Here is a 12,825-nt window from a genome sequence, read left to right on the forward strand (position 1 = left end):
TTTCCTGGCAGTAAATGGCTTATACGAGGGCTTACATCTTACACGATGTATAGGAGTTGCTCCTGACACATCCCAAGCAGAACGATCAATTGTAATTACTAGTAACTGGCACTACAGATAAGTATCCTGACTTAAAGAGAACTAGAGTTTAAACTCTACTTTTGCAGGCAAGAGAAGGTTATACCTGAATATGAATTTCCCCACTGATATTAGTGGACAGAACTGGACACTCCTGAGTATTTCTTGTACTCCTCCCTGAAATCCCTGTACAGCACTGTGAAGCTAGGCAGACAACAGAGAGGCCATTTATTAGAGTAACTTGCACACTGTTATGTCAGTAGGTGGGAAAACCTTGAACCAAAACCCTCCTGCTAAGAAGCGTGTAATCAAACTACCGTTCTGCAGCTCCGTAATGACAAGTGGCATCGGATGAAGGGCCTCTTTTTCGTGATAAGGCTGTCTCACTAAAACCACCAAGTCAGCCACACAGGCATCTATCACTTGCACCGCACCATCTCATCCTTCGTCACGGTTCTTACTGAAAAAGAGTTATCATATCTAATAACACGAACTCAAATTGCTTTGTAAAGTGAGTGTTTAGATAATTTATTCACTACTTTCCAGGTAAAATGACCCAGAAGACATATGGATCAGTACCCTGGACTGGGGCAGATGCTCTGCACCCCAGGAGTTTGTAGAGCACAAAATTTGGGTCAGCACACGAGCACAGCAAAGTAGGTATTGCCTGCTCCCATGCCATGTTAGTGGTGCAAATCAATCATCAAGTCTGAATAGTATCGATTATAATGCAAACTAGACATCTTTACAGCTTCCTGAGCAAGCTCTTCAGAGAGCAAGGTGGAGACCCAAGACCCACATGACCCAGAAGTAGGTCCACACTTGTCCCCGCGCAGCTCAGGACATACCTGCTCATCAATCTTCCTTTGAAGCTGGACAACCTTGTTCTCCATGCCAATGTTGAGTTTCTTCAGGTGCTGCGCTGAGCGGGCCTCGATCTTCAGGGCCTTCAGCTCCTGTCGGGCCTTCATGCGCCGGTAGTAGCACTGCAGGACAATGGTGGCACTCCTGATGCGGAGGAAGCGAGTACGGGCCAGCCAGGTGCGAAGGTACTTCTGGATGATGGTTGCTTTGTGCTCTACAAGCATCTATAAAACACGGGCAGAGACAGGGCGATCAGGAGAGTAAAGTCCTCCGTAAAGGTAATGGCAGCCTGGTATTGCTGTGACGTGGCAGCGTCCCGCGTAACACTCCCACGCTTCCCGAAGCCTTAGCATCAGACATAACTCACATCAGAACAGGGTTTGATGTTTTGAGTACTCTTCCATGCCTGCATTAAGATAATTACTGCTGCAGATAAACGCTGCCCTGGTGGGTTTTCTTATCATCTGGACAACCTTCAAACAGATTCCTGCAGTGTTCTCGCTATTGTCTGCATCCAGTTCTCCTGCAGGATTGGATTTCTACAAACTCATACCTCGTTCAGTTTCGTGAAGCTCCTGTCACTTTTGCATCGTATTTCTCCCCTGAATTTCCAGTAACCTTTTCAGAAGGTGGCAGTCCAATTCTCTTCTCTCAAACTAAAGACTCACATTTTAGAGAGACAAACAGCATGTTGCTAATAACTTTCCATGCGGATCTGTGCTGCAGTAAATTATGAGGAAAAAAATACTAGGGGGATTTAAAGCTTACAGGACAGCTTACTGTTACTAGCTTGGGTCAGGGCTTTAATTTACTGCCATAAAAGGCAGCACATCGGTTTCTCCTCATAAATCTTTTGTTTCACCCCATGGCTTTGTCTGCGCTTGCAAATTTTAATTTAGAATAAAGTGAGCTTACAATACTATCTTCAGCCTTGGCAGTCCTATAGATGGAGAAAGCTAGAGATGCCCACAGACCGAGAAGCAACCCTACTGTATTTCCTCGGGGGCCTCTTCCAGCCGTGCAGCAAAGCCTCCAGCAGGCTCTGGGCACACCCTGGATGCCGGCAGCAATACCTGCAGCCTGCAGCTGTTGCCAGGCACGGACTTGAACCGACATCCGTATCCAGGTGCTCCAGGATTAAGCATTTGCAGATTCTAGGGGCCTGGCTTGAAGGCAATATCTTCACCTTGTCAAGATTTTGGGTTTTTTAATCTCAGAGAGTTTATGCTAGGACACCTGCCTCCCCTGCGGAGGCTTCCTCTTTAAAAACCAGATGCTGAAAAAGTAATGGCAGAACAAGCTCCTAATCCCCAGCTCTTAGCTGCGCTGTTTGAGGACAGGGCAGCCCATTTCACCCTTCGCCTCTCTGGTGGGTCACCAGGTGTCCAAGCCACCTCCATCACCTCCAGGAGCAGGCTCTCCCCTCCCTGCTCCTCATGCCTCCGACTCCCTCACGTATCCCTCTGACCATCCACCAGGCAAAAAATTTGTTGCCCATCAAAGCAAAACTGAATCTGGACAGCAGACAGAAGACTCCCCAAAGCGATTCCCAATTTGTTATAGGGATGATCTCTCCCTGTATCACTTATCATCAGCCAACCTTTGCTTCCTTGCTTTTAGCCCCTGGGTTAGCACAGAAAGCTAACAGAGAGAATTGATTAAAAAGGGGTTGTATATCAATAAATGACCTGTTGCCTTCCAAATCAGACCCTACCAGTCTCCCTGTCGTACTGGTATCTGCCCCTGTACCACGGCTCAGATACAAATTCTGTTCGCCAGGTAAATTTTGTAGAGCATGCGTTAGATAAATGACATTTCCAGATTTCCAAATTGCCTTCTGGCATCTGTATGACTAACTTCATTTAGCTGCTCCTCGGAGGTGCTGCTGACAAAATCATCGGTGCTTGCACAGCTTTAAATGGCAATGTTTGCTGTCAACATGCGCGCTCCAGAAACACTGGAGGCAGTCGGCTTAGTAAAACATCAAATATCCATGATTAATACGTTAGCGTGCTAGGCCAGCAGAGGTAACAGGCTCTTCCTATTCACCGCTACCGCAGAGATGCTCCGCAGAGTCCTACCTTGCGATAAACTCTCCTGACAAACATGCCCCGAGCAAAAGCCTGGATGGTGACGGTGGCGTTGCGGACCCGCTGGAAAGCCCGGCGGATCCTTAGCATTCGATATTGCTTCTGGAAGACGGTGGCCGCTCGCGTTCTCCGCAGGTGCTCTGCAAGCCTGCAAAGCACAGGAAAAAGGTTAGTAATAAGCCTAAACTCCATCTCCCCTTCTTTTTGTCATAGCGTTAAACTGTACGGAGAGAAAACCCTTTCGGCCAAAAACAGCTCGACAGCGTTCAGGATAGATCGTCCCAACACTAAGGCTAGGAAAAGCTAACAGTATTCGTCATTAGAGTAACAGGAACACACACACAGTCAGGAAACATCCATGGTACCTGGGGGCACTGAAACCACAAATCAACACACGCCACGTTATTTCTAAGTAGCATTAAAACAAATTATTTTCCAGCTTTTTCCTTCATCTGAACTCTCAGCCTTACGTACGTGAGCCAAACAACATCCAGGTTGACTTCACGAGTTCCCTAGCTATAACAAGCGAGTGTCGTCCAGGGTATCCACCGACTGCAAGTCCACTCTGTAAAAATGCTGCAGCAAATGGATTTGGCATTTAAACCGGTGTGCGCTAGTTTGGCAATGTTCAAGAGCAGAACCCCAAGTGATTCATACACAGTAAATAACGCAGGATATGGTCAACTCCGTGCATGGTGCTACCATTCGCGGACCGAATTCACGTTCAACTTGTTGTTACACGGCTTAATAAGCGCCCATAAAACCTCCTGTTAATTTGATAACTAGCTTGTTTTTCTGAATTTATGATGCATTTATTGCTCTCAGCATGAAGCATTATATAAACATTTGTCCCAGCTTTTTCTTATTTTGGGAAAACCATATCAAAACTAAAAGGGCCAGATCGGATTGGCTTAGATATTCTATTCTGATGGTTTCTCCTTACGACCCACTGAACCAGAGCTTGCTAACAAGGAGGAGGGATGCTCTGTCTCCAAAAAGAGGAGAGAACAGTTTATCCAGGTGACACCTGTGAAACCAGCACAAAAGGGTGAGCTGAAAAGTCGTGGCAGGGAAACACTGCAGCAAGAAGTTGTCCCAAGGAAATGCTATGAATGGGGAAGACCAGGCAGCCAGATTTCTTCTCCAAGGGTGTTTTCCCAGCTCCTGAAGTCACAAGTGCTAAAGATATCCATCTTGGCCCTCAGTTTTCTCTGTATGCCTTGCAGGCAGGTCCGCCCATGAGACAGGTCTCATTTTTAATATCTGCTTTGGCCACCCATGCTCCAGGGAGCTTGCCCCCTCCTCACTGGGACATTCCCGCAACATCCACAGGAGCACAGCTGTGGTGACTCAGGTGCTCTTGCTTTCACCTTAGCAGTCCCAAGGACTTTGCCTCCTGGAGCCACAGTCTCACGTATTCAGAGTTTCAGGAGGTTTCTGCCCATCTAATTCCAGCCTCTTCCTTTTGGCTCGTACCCCTCCCAGGGCGAGCACTTGGACATCACCAGGAACACCAGGAAAGGCAAATACAGAGCCCAAGTCTGTAACAACTCAGCTGTCGTTACCGAAACACATACAGCAATTTCTGTTAGAATCTCTTAGGTACTTCCAAAATACAATGTGATTTACAGGAAATAAAGACGCCACCTTTGAAGGAACATGGAAGATCTTCACCTTCTGCTGCCCGATTTAACTGACAGAAATCAGCTTTCAGTGAGCAAAGAGTGAAGTACTGGCCGTGTCATGCCGTGCACACTTAACTCAACAGCAGCGTCTCATGGTGCCCAGGTATAGAGCTAACTGGGCGGCAGATTACAGAGCAGTGCTTCTAAACAGATGTTAATTGCTTTACTGCCCCACATCTGGTGTCGGCAGCCTATCAGAAACTCCAGGGAGCCGTTCAACGCTAGAAAGCTTGAGATTCCAGTACGCGGAGAGTTAATCTCTTTGCTCGATTATTCTGTACTGTAAATAACCCCACTGCCCGTGATGTGGAGTGATTCCTCTCATTACAAAGGATACAGCAAATCAATGCTGAGAACTCTCCTTGGGTACCGAGGAGGCACAGATCTAGTCTCTGCAGCACAGGAGCACAGGCCAATTAGTGCAGTGCTCAGTCCCTGATGCAAGTGCCATTTGCCAGAGGTAGCCCCAGAAAAAGAGGAGTTCGGTGACATACTTCCACCCAAACATCTCAGGGTACTTTAATCATCTGATTGCAACCTAGCTGGCTGCATTACTACCCTGGCTCAGAACACAGAAATTAAACTAATTCAAACATGAAATCAGTCTGAGGCAAAGAATTTAGACGATTTGTCCCTGGTAAAGAGGAACCAGGAGTGAGCCCCAACTTCGGCCCATAAAATTTCACCATGGTGCCTACACACACAAGACACATCTTGCCTTCCCAGGGGCTGAAACCTCTAGGTAAAAAGGGAGGACCACGCGCACAGCATTTTCATGCTTCTCACACTAAACGCCCAATTATTTCTTAAGGCCCATGAGACAGACTTGACTGAGGGTCGGAGCGCCCAGAAGAATTTTTCCACTTGAGTTCCCAGCTAGCCCTTCCTTGGAGGCCTCCCTAGGACCTACCTGCGAGCCAGGTGCCCACGGGCGTAACGCTGGATTACTATCGCAGCCCTCTTCAGCCTTTGGTACTTCACTCTCTGCAGCCAGCCCCGCACTGTCTTCTGAATCATGATTGTGGCAGCTCTGAACTTATCTGCTCGCAGTTTCTCCAGATATGCCACCTGGCCTGCACGGAAAAAGATCTTGGTACGTCCAAACTGGAACTTGTCTGGATCCTTTTCAAAAGCATAAAGGAAACTATATTTAATTTAGGCAAACATTTTTTTTTTCTTCAGTCTGTGTATGTTGCTCAGTAGATACAAATAACAACATTTTGAATCAAGTTCACCAGTTCAGTTCACAACTCTTTTCCACAGGGTAATGCAGGTATGATTAGACTCCAACCTACCTCAGCTTCTGTACACCCATTTATGAATATGACACTAGGAACCAGGCTTACTTTCCACATAAATTTCCACATAAATTTTGAATGTGTTTATTTATAGACCGATGGAAGTCCAGGGGACTTCAAGAAAAGGTTTCCTTCTAGAAAAGATTAAGGCTTATGTCCGCAGAGGCATATATGGACCGCAAGCAGCTCTGCTGCTGAGGAGACAACAGTCGGAATAGGAAAAAGGCCCTTTGTGGCAAGGAACCCAAACGAGTAAATTCCTCGAAATCTCATCAGAAAAACAGGGATCAGAAATCAAAAACCTAACTATAATGCTCTGCACATTTGGGGCTCCTCAGCAGCAAGACACCAAGAAGAAACCTCTGTATACACATTCACAATTTAAAAATAGTGCATGCGAGTCTGAGTAGCAAGAAGTGGAAGACATTTCTTATTTGCTTAAATATATAAGGGGAAAAAGTTCCAATCAAAAGGATGTGCTTTCTACATGTAAGTTGCCATTAAAAGTTACCATGCATCAAGAGAGGGCAACTGTACATTCTTCTCTTAGTTGTGCAAACAGGCACTTAAGGATTGGCTTGCGGGACAGAACCATCTTTTAGCCATTCTGTTTCTTGATCTTGACTAAAATTCATTACGTTGCACACAGCATCCAAAGCTGGACCCCTAAAATCTGCTTCAGCTTATGGCTAGTCAAATTCAGAAAGGTGGTGGTGGGGTAGCGGGGGTGAGTTTTCTGGAGATGGCCAATTTGGCCAATTTTTCAGGTCCATGACAGCAAAGTCTGGAATTCAGTAGCACATAAAATAGCATTTTCTGCTTGACTGCAATCCATAGATCTCATGCCATGTCTCACTTCCTCTTATTCCCTCTGGTAAGGCTACCTCATTTTGGAAGAGGTCCCTGGCTGCCTTGACTCAGTCAGCACCTGCACAAGCAGCAGGTGAAGTGGGAGAAAGGAGGGTGATTCAAATCATAGCAAAGCCATGAACTTCTGCGCTGTAAAAACTATCACTAAAGGTTCAGTCCCAGCTCACCTTAATGAGGTCTTCCAACAGGGTCCGGCAGATCTGCTTCTTGTCATTCTTGGAGATGTCTCTCTTCTTCATAAGAACACGGTACCTATTGAAGAAGTCGTGGTAGGACCACCTGAAAGCAAAGCACACCCAGAATTAGCCTGCACACTGCATGTTATTTTTTTATGGCCACCCTCTGCGCAGATTGCAGCCCTCTGAACGGAGCTAGCTTGCCTGAACTCGAACCCCATCTCAGACCTTCTTTGCCACCAAACCTATTTATTGGTGCTCATCTAGTCTGCAACAGAAACGACACGGATTATCGGGTAAAAGAGCTCCTGAGCTCCTCTCCCTGTGCAGTGCGCCGGGAGCACCTTCCTCCCAGTTACCAAATCCTTTCTCTTCCAGCAAGGCCGCAGCAGTAAAGCTTTGCTTCTGCAAACTCTGACAAACATAGAAGTTTGAATCAATTCACTCACTAATCACTGGTCTGCTGCTGAGACCTTTAAAACAAACATGAACTTTTCAGACTCTGAAGAGACAAAGTAGCAGCTTGGATGAGGCTTTGCTGTCATCAGCAGTAAAGTCTCTAAACAGGCAACACTAATTTCAGGAATTAGAGCCCTATATTTTACTGCTAGGGACCAGCGTCTCCTGCCGTGTCCACGAGATTTAGAGCCTGCCGATAGCATTTTGGAAATGGCTCAGCATCTGCCAATTCTCAGCCTTCTCCAAATTAACACGGTGAGTTACGGACCCCGCAGAACCAGACTTGTTAATTGAAGTAGTAGGCGTTTCCAGCGCTGCCAAAGAGTTGCTGTCGTTATTTCCAAAAAACCCGAACAACAAATGCCAAGGAAAAGATGGAAGAAGACTGCAGATATCTTGATTTCTGCTCTCATGCAGTAAAGACATTCATGAGCCTCGGCCTCGCTCGCGTGACCGCTCTGGCAGCTCATGGAAATGAGGACACACCGCGTGAACCTCAGCCATGCTGAAACCTCGCCTCAGCCCAGCAACCCGTGCGTGTATTTATTTTTGTGCTACTACAACCATTTTTTCCTATTTTTTTCAGTTCACCAAAATAAAACAGTCCAGAGATTAGGAAAGTGAGGGAAAAAAAAAAAAGACAAAACAAATCACAAAAGGCCAGTATCATGCCTGTGACAGGTCCTTATACTGGGCCAGTTTTCTATGCTGGGGCTGGGCGAGACATCACACCATCTCAGTAGCTTCCATCGACATCTCTACAAAACGTCTCATCTCTAACGAAACTCTCTGCAAGCTGGGAACGTGATAAGACAGACATACCACAAATATTTCTCAAGATACATGATGAATACAGTTTCACCTCAGTCCAAAAAATGCAGCAAAGGGGGAAAGCCAGTCTGATTAAAAGCAATACGCTAATTAAAAGAACGCAGTAGAAATGAAAGGTTTACAAAGAGAACGAAGGGAGAAAAAGCGAAGCAACTGGGCTGCTAAGGACTGGGATGTGCCATAGGATGAGAGGCAACAATAAAAATGGGGCTTTGCCATGCTCACATTTCTCTGTGTAACTCTGGAATAGCCAGATTTAGTGAAGATTTCATCCCTTGCCCAATGGGTCCTGGGGTCAGATAGCCCAGGCTGCCAGTCCCTAAATGACCAAAAGTACCAAATTACCACTAGCTAAAGAACAGTAACTAAAAAAAAGATACCTGCTGCGAAGAGCTGTCTCTGGGTGAGGGAGAGCACAACTAAACCCAACAACCGTGCAAGGCTACAGGCTTGTGTCATGTAGCGTTTCAGCCAAAATTGTGTTCTCTTTTCTTCCTAATCGCTTCTCTCTTATAACCACATTTCCAACTTTGTGCCTAAACTTGATCCTTTGGCTTTGCACATGTACAAGCACGTCAGATGCTTACCAAGATGCAAATTAAAGCTGATAGGAGGAGCAGAGCATACAGTGCCCAAGGCGCAAAGCCAAACACACGATGCTGGAGACATCCTGCCTGTGTCAGATGTTACTCGAGCCAGAGTTGTGGCAGAGCTCAGAAGAAGAGAGAAAAAGGGGGAGTTTTCCCATTAAGCTGCCAGAGCCAGTTTAGGGGCCGGTATTATTAAACGCTGCTATTAAGAGGCAAAAGTCATCTGGGAGGTGCTGCCTGTACCCCTCCGGCAAAGAGCAGATGGCGAAGAGGGAACACACGCAACTGAGAGAACGTATCCAAGTTGGGCAGAGAGCAATAAAATCCATCCATCGTCCTGCACCGAAGCAGAGACGGTGCAGATTTTGCCGACGCTTTCAAACAAGAGTCAGACACCTGCAGGACAATGGAAAATTCCTGTAAAAGTACTATTTAACTGGTTACACAGTAGCATCTTTCTTCATAGCTATTACACTCATTTCACACGGTGGAAAAAAATGACCCGTTTCCATTTGGGCCTATCTCAAACATACTCGTTTTTTAGCATCAGGTTTTGCGTCTAGTCTCACATGGGACATTGGAAATAGGATTGCCGAGGGCTTGTGGGGCACTTTGCTTGGCTGGTGGCATCTGTAATCCTCTCCCTCACCTCCAGCCACTTCTCCCAGAAGTCCACGGCCAAACGTTGCGCTTCCACAACGCAATGCGGCTTTACCTTGCTCTAACATGACTGCTCGAAACACCCTCATTGATTTAGCATCAGTCAGCCCAACAGAGTAGCCCGATAAAAGCTCTATCATATTGGGGGTCAGGCAGTCAACCAGGAGCTTAAGGTGATGGGGAAGAAAAACCACACTGTGGGCCGACACTACAGAAACGGATCTCCCCCGAGAAGATCGGGGTCGGAAAGCGGGAGGCCATTCATGCAAGGGTCTCTCCGGGGAACAAGCTCACTGGCCCCGGGGGAGCACGGGATGCTCCTTGGCCAGGGTATTTGCCAGAGCAGGTAAAGACAGCTGCGTTTAGGCAAGCGAAGCTGCAGAGGTTCATAGACGCTGTTACAGGATCTCCCCAGAGCAAGAGGCGATTAAAGTGTTTAGGTTTAATGTAACGTGTCTGCTTAAGCCGCTTAAGGTTTAAAGCAATATCAAATTACCTTGCAACTACATGCTTGGAGAGACACAAACATGATCCCCCAGCCCTTCGCGAGAGAGCTCTCTTGCGCAGAAGTACTGAAGCTTAAGGCTTAGGACACACATATATATATTTTTTTAATACAAATTTTTACATGTCTTTTTTAGGTTAGACATCAGCATCCTCAGTAGAGTAAAGAAAAAAAGAGGAAACATCCTTCCCTCCTGCTAGGTACTCGCTCACGATGAAGGATGCTCCAGGCTGCAACAGCTCAAGCGTCAAAATGGGAAGGTTATGCCTCCCTTGGACTTGCTGGGAGTATTAAAATCTCACTCGCCAGGTTTTAAAGGTGGCCTCCCTCCTTGACCAGTGCCACCTCCATCACAACCTACAGCAAGGGCGCACCTCATTGCTAGGTGCTGGAAAACCACCACAGACCACTAACTGAATACAATTTTGAACTCCTTTGCTTCCGCTACCAAGTTACAAGATCCAGACAGGAGACACGGGAGAAGAAACATTACTGGAATGATTTTTGTACCTGCACAGCTGAGAAAGAGGGAGAAGAAGGAACAAAGAACTGAACAGAGACTGGTCAAGCCTTCCCAAGAAATTAACCTCCAGGCTGAGATCAAGCACAACCAACCTCAAACACCAAAATTTTCCTTTGCAGATGCTAGCACAGGCCACTAAAAGAAAGAGGCAATAAAAGGAATGGAGTGACACAGGAAAATAAATAACGCTAGTGAAAAAATTCATTGGGCTCGAGAAGCAAGGAGGATGGTTCCTGACTTGGCCAGGAGCAGGAGACCTGGTCAACAGGTCCAGCAATTTCTTTGCCACCTCAAGGAGCTAACGGGAGGGAATAGGGAAAAAGCCATGAAACGGGCCACAAAGTAACCCTAGCACCTGTGGTTTAATGAGTAAAGGTTGGAAGCTTTACACAGGGAAGGCAGCTGCATCACAACCACAACGGGGCGCAGAGCGAACCAGCTGCTCCTGCCCAAGTCGCGCGGATACGAACCCGGGCCACAGCGCAGCAGAAAGAGGCGTCCAGCTCCCCCAGCTGTATTTGTTATCACCCAGCAACTACAGGGAGGGCTCACTTAGGAAATTCTGACTCCTACTGAAGTCTTGGAAAGCATCTCTCCAAGCAGGTAGCGTTTGCCCAAAATACCTCCGACCACTTGTTTTTTTTCGTGATTACAACAGCATCATTCCAGTAGCTCCAAACAGAAGAGGAGAAAGGAGGAATATAATAAGAGCTTTGGGCTTTTACGACGCAACTATAAAGCGGTTTCTTTTGGTGGCACAAAATCAGTGACTTCACAGACCACCTCCCACGGAAACGCCAAGAAATCGCACATCAGCCCGGAGGTATCTCAGCACCCCGACCATCCCGCTACATCTGCTGAGCACGGACAGCCTTGTGCAGGTGCAGAAACCAAAATTAAAAGACATCACTCCCGGGCCATGTCACGCCACCCACTGAAAGGGTCAACATTTTAAGTTGCCTGGGAGATGGGAGGCATCGATCTTCCTGCAGGAGCTGGAGTCTGTTTGGGGGTGTGCAGGTTGAATAGTTGAGCTGAGATTTGCTATGAAATTATTTTAGAAACTGCAGCCCTGGGAGAAAAATTTCTCTTGCTTTGTTTACCGCAGAACAGATTTGCTTTTCAATTAGCTCCAAAACATTCAGACTGGCATTGCTTGAAATTATCTGGAATAGACTCAAAGAGCAGAATGAGGGGAAAAAACACTCTCAATAAATTACCTTTTTTTCTGAGTGGGGCGGGGGGAGTGGACAAACAGACCTACCAGCAGCCAAACTAATTTACAGATTGTGTGTTCCCTGAAAAGGCTGCACGATTGCTAAGCGCACATTATGAAAAGTGATTTTATGCACAAGGATGCCCATGAAAGATTTCAATTATGCATGTTTAGCGTTCATAGAGACTAGCAGCTGGGACTTCATACTGAACCGATATAAAGACGCAGTGTCTGACAGCTCCAACAAGCAGAGGCACAGGCTGGGAAACAAGAATTTCCCCTTAGGCGAAAAAAGTTTCCATGGGGAAGGGGGCCAAGCACCGGAAAAGGGACAGGTCACACGGCAGGAGACCGCGGTGATCTGAACACTGATGGGTATGTTGAGCACGAGCATGGAAAGCAAGGCACAGTTTAGATAAAATTCAGGTGAAAAACATGTTTCAGAGTGTTTTGTTATTCGTGGAGCTCTGCATCAATTTATTTTCTATAGATTATGCAACCAGTTTCTCTAAAGAAGATGAATGGTTTATTCTAGAGAGACATGTTCCAGGCTTTACCCACAAAAGCTGATGATAGATACACTATCTATATCTCTAAGACAGTCCATTCATCACATTCATTTACGTGCCCACTAACAAATACATTTCTTAACTACTCCCTGCCGTTTCAGACTAAATGATACATTTTCAATTTACTTGAGCTAGTTGCCGAATACCGTATTCCACAGAAATAATAAAATAAAGTCAGGCATACCCAAAGTGGGGAACATGAGGCTTCATCCTTCAGTGGAAGTATATTACGTCCTTTATACAGGCTGAAGAACAGTAAAAGCTGTGTGTGTGTTTTGTTTTGTTTTGTTTTTTAAATGGAACCAGGTAAGAAATTACTTGGGACCTCAAAACATTCAGGTCTTCAACCCCTAAAGTAACTGCGATTGAGCAAAGGCATCAGCTGCCTTCAGCCATTACTTTGCCCTTCTC

General features: G+C 46.3%; 1 protein-coding gene across 2 annotated transcripts in view; it reads right to left on the reverse strand.

Annotated features, from left to right (window-relative positions):
• LOC138064629 (unconventional myosin-Vb-like) overlaps positions 1–12,825 on the reverse strand; it is a 135,607-nt gene that overhangs the window by 44,640 nt on the left and 78,142 nt on the right. For both annotated transcript variants that reach the window (XM_068928074.1, XM_068928073.1), the window contains exons 18-21: positions 7,053–7,164; positions 5,628–5,839; positions 3,024–3,180; positions 927–1,166 (exon numbers count right to left, since the gene is read on the reverse strand). In XM_068928074.1, coding sequence (XP_068784175.1) covers positions 927–1,166; positions 3,024–3,180; positions 5,628–5,839; positions 7,053–7,164 — 721 coding nt within the window. The remainder of the gene's footprint in view (positions 1–926; positions 1,167–3,023; positions 3,181–5,627; positions 5,840–7,052; positions 7,165–12,825) is intronic.

Source organism: Struthio camelus, chromosome Z (assembly GCF_040807025.1).
Source record: "Struthio camelus isolate bStrCam1 chromosome Z, bStrCam1.hap1, whole genome shotgun sequence".
Taxonomy (NCBI): Eukaryota; Metazoa; Chordata; class Aves; order Struthioniformes; family Struthionidae; genus Struthio; species Struthio camelus.